Consider the following 1,525-nt stretch of genomic DNA (forward strand, 5'->3'; position numbering starts at 1 on the left):
CCCGGAGCTGAGCCTTGAGCCCGACACCAGTGTGCGGCTGAGCCCATGCCTGCCCCTGCCCACCCCCGGCCCTAGCCCCTCACATAATCCCCACTCTGGCCCAGGCCGAGCCTGACCCCAGCCCAGGCCAGCTCACCAGTTACGGCAGCCGCTGGCCCCGGTGCCCTAGGAGGACCGGGGTGGGCGTGCTGCCTGGGGGCCCAGCAAGAGCTGCAGGCCCGGCTCTCTGCTGCTGCATGACACAGGGTTATTATGCTGTCATGAGGTCACCCGGAATTCTCACCCTCCACTGAGGGTCAGTGCATTGGGAAGCCCCACCGTCCCAGGCTTTTGCCAGTCCAGGGCCTGGCAGCCCACTGCACCCACCCCGTTTCCGTGACTGTCCTGAGAGTTTCCAGCATGGGCCAGGGGACCGGGACAGACCAGCACCGGGAGCCAGGCAGCGGCCAGCTCACCTTGAGCTGGGGAGGACGCCAGGCAGCCGAGCATGAGGCTGTGGGCCCAGGGCTGCCCCGTGAAAGCACCATCTGGGCCAAGGGCAGGCGGTGACGGAGGCTCACTGGCTCCGCATTTGCTCCCAGCCCTGCTGCCACGGCCGCCTTGGCCATGGTGATGCTGCCCGCCTGCCGGGGGGACGTGATCCAGCCCCACCCCAAAGAGAGCCAGAGGCAGTGCCCCGTCTCCCTCGGGGCCGCAGGGGGACGGGCGTTCCGGAGGGCCAGCGCCAAGTCCAGGCCGTGTTTATGCCGACTCAGGTGCGCGTGTCAGCTCGCGGATGTTGAGGTGCCGTCAGGGAGGTGGCCACGCCTTCCCTGGGGGGAGCCAAGGTGGTGTGGTGAGCGGGGTCACGGGCCAGGGTGCTTCTGTGTGCCGTCTCCCTGAGTCTGTAAATTGGGCTGACAGTGGTGCCCACCCGAAAGGGGTGTGGTTGGGATCCGAGAGAGAGCGTCGCTGCACTGCCACCCATGGAGGGGGCTGCATTTTATTGGCCCCTCATCCCTTTCTCCAGGGATCGAACCCCTGGTGGCTTAGACAGTAAAGCGTCTGCCCACAATGCGGGAGACCTGGGTTCGATCCAAGGGTTGGGAAGATCTCCTGGAGAAGGCAATGGAAACCCACTCCAGTACTGTTGCCTGGAAAATCCCATAGACGGAGGAGCCTGCTGGGCCACAGTCCATGGGGTCGCAGAGAGTCGGACACGACTGAGCAACTTCACGTTCACTTTTCATCCCTGTCTCACTCTGAGACAGGAAAACGGAGCGGGAGCGTCCTGGAGACAGTGTGTGGGGACGGGGTACTGGAGACGTGTTGCTCAGCACCTCCACGTCTCTGCGCCTGACAGGTTGTGTCTGCCTCTCTCCCCCAAGGGAAGACAGGCTCTGCCCACTGGCAGCTGAAGATGACGCCATGGCGGCTGTGAAGTGGCCTGAGCCCCGCCGGCAGGCCGGCGCCCTGTGGGGATCTCCCGCTGTGGCCTGGTCTGACCACACTGAGGAGCCTGGCCGCCGGGGGCAAGTCCGCAGCG

At 65.6% G+C, this 1,525-nt stretch overlaps 1 protein-coding gene across 1 annotated transcript in view; it reads left to right on the forward strand.

Annotated features, from left to right (window-relative positions):
• The first annotated feature begins 606 nt into the window (after positions 1-606).
• LOC104987362 overlaps positions 607-1,525 on the forward strand; it is a 27,799-nt gene continuing 26,880 nt past the window's right edge. Inside the window, exons 1-2 of the mRNA XM_010838230.1 lie at positions 607-755; positions 1,368-1,511. Coding sequence (XP_010836532.1) covers positions 607-755; positions 1,368-1,511 — 293 coding nt within the window. The remainder of the gene's footprint in view (positions 756-1,367; positions 1,512-1,525) is intronic.

This window comes from Bison bison, unplaced genomic scaffold (assembly GCF_000754665.1).
Source record: "Bison bison bison isolate TAMUID 2011002044 unplaced genomic scaffold, Bison_UMD1.0 scf7180017846004, whole genome shotgun sequence".
In the NCBI taxonomy this organism is placed as follows: Eukaryota; Metazoa; Chordata; class Mammalia; order Artiodactyla; family Bovidae; genus Bison; species Bison bison.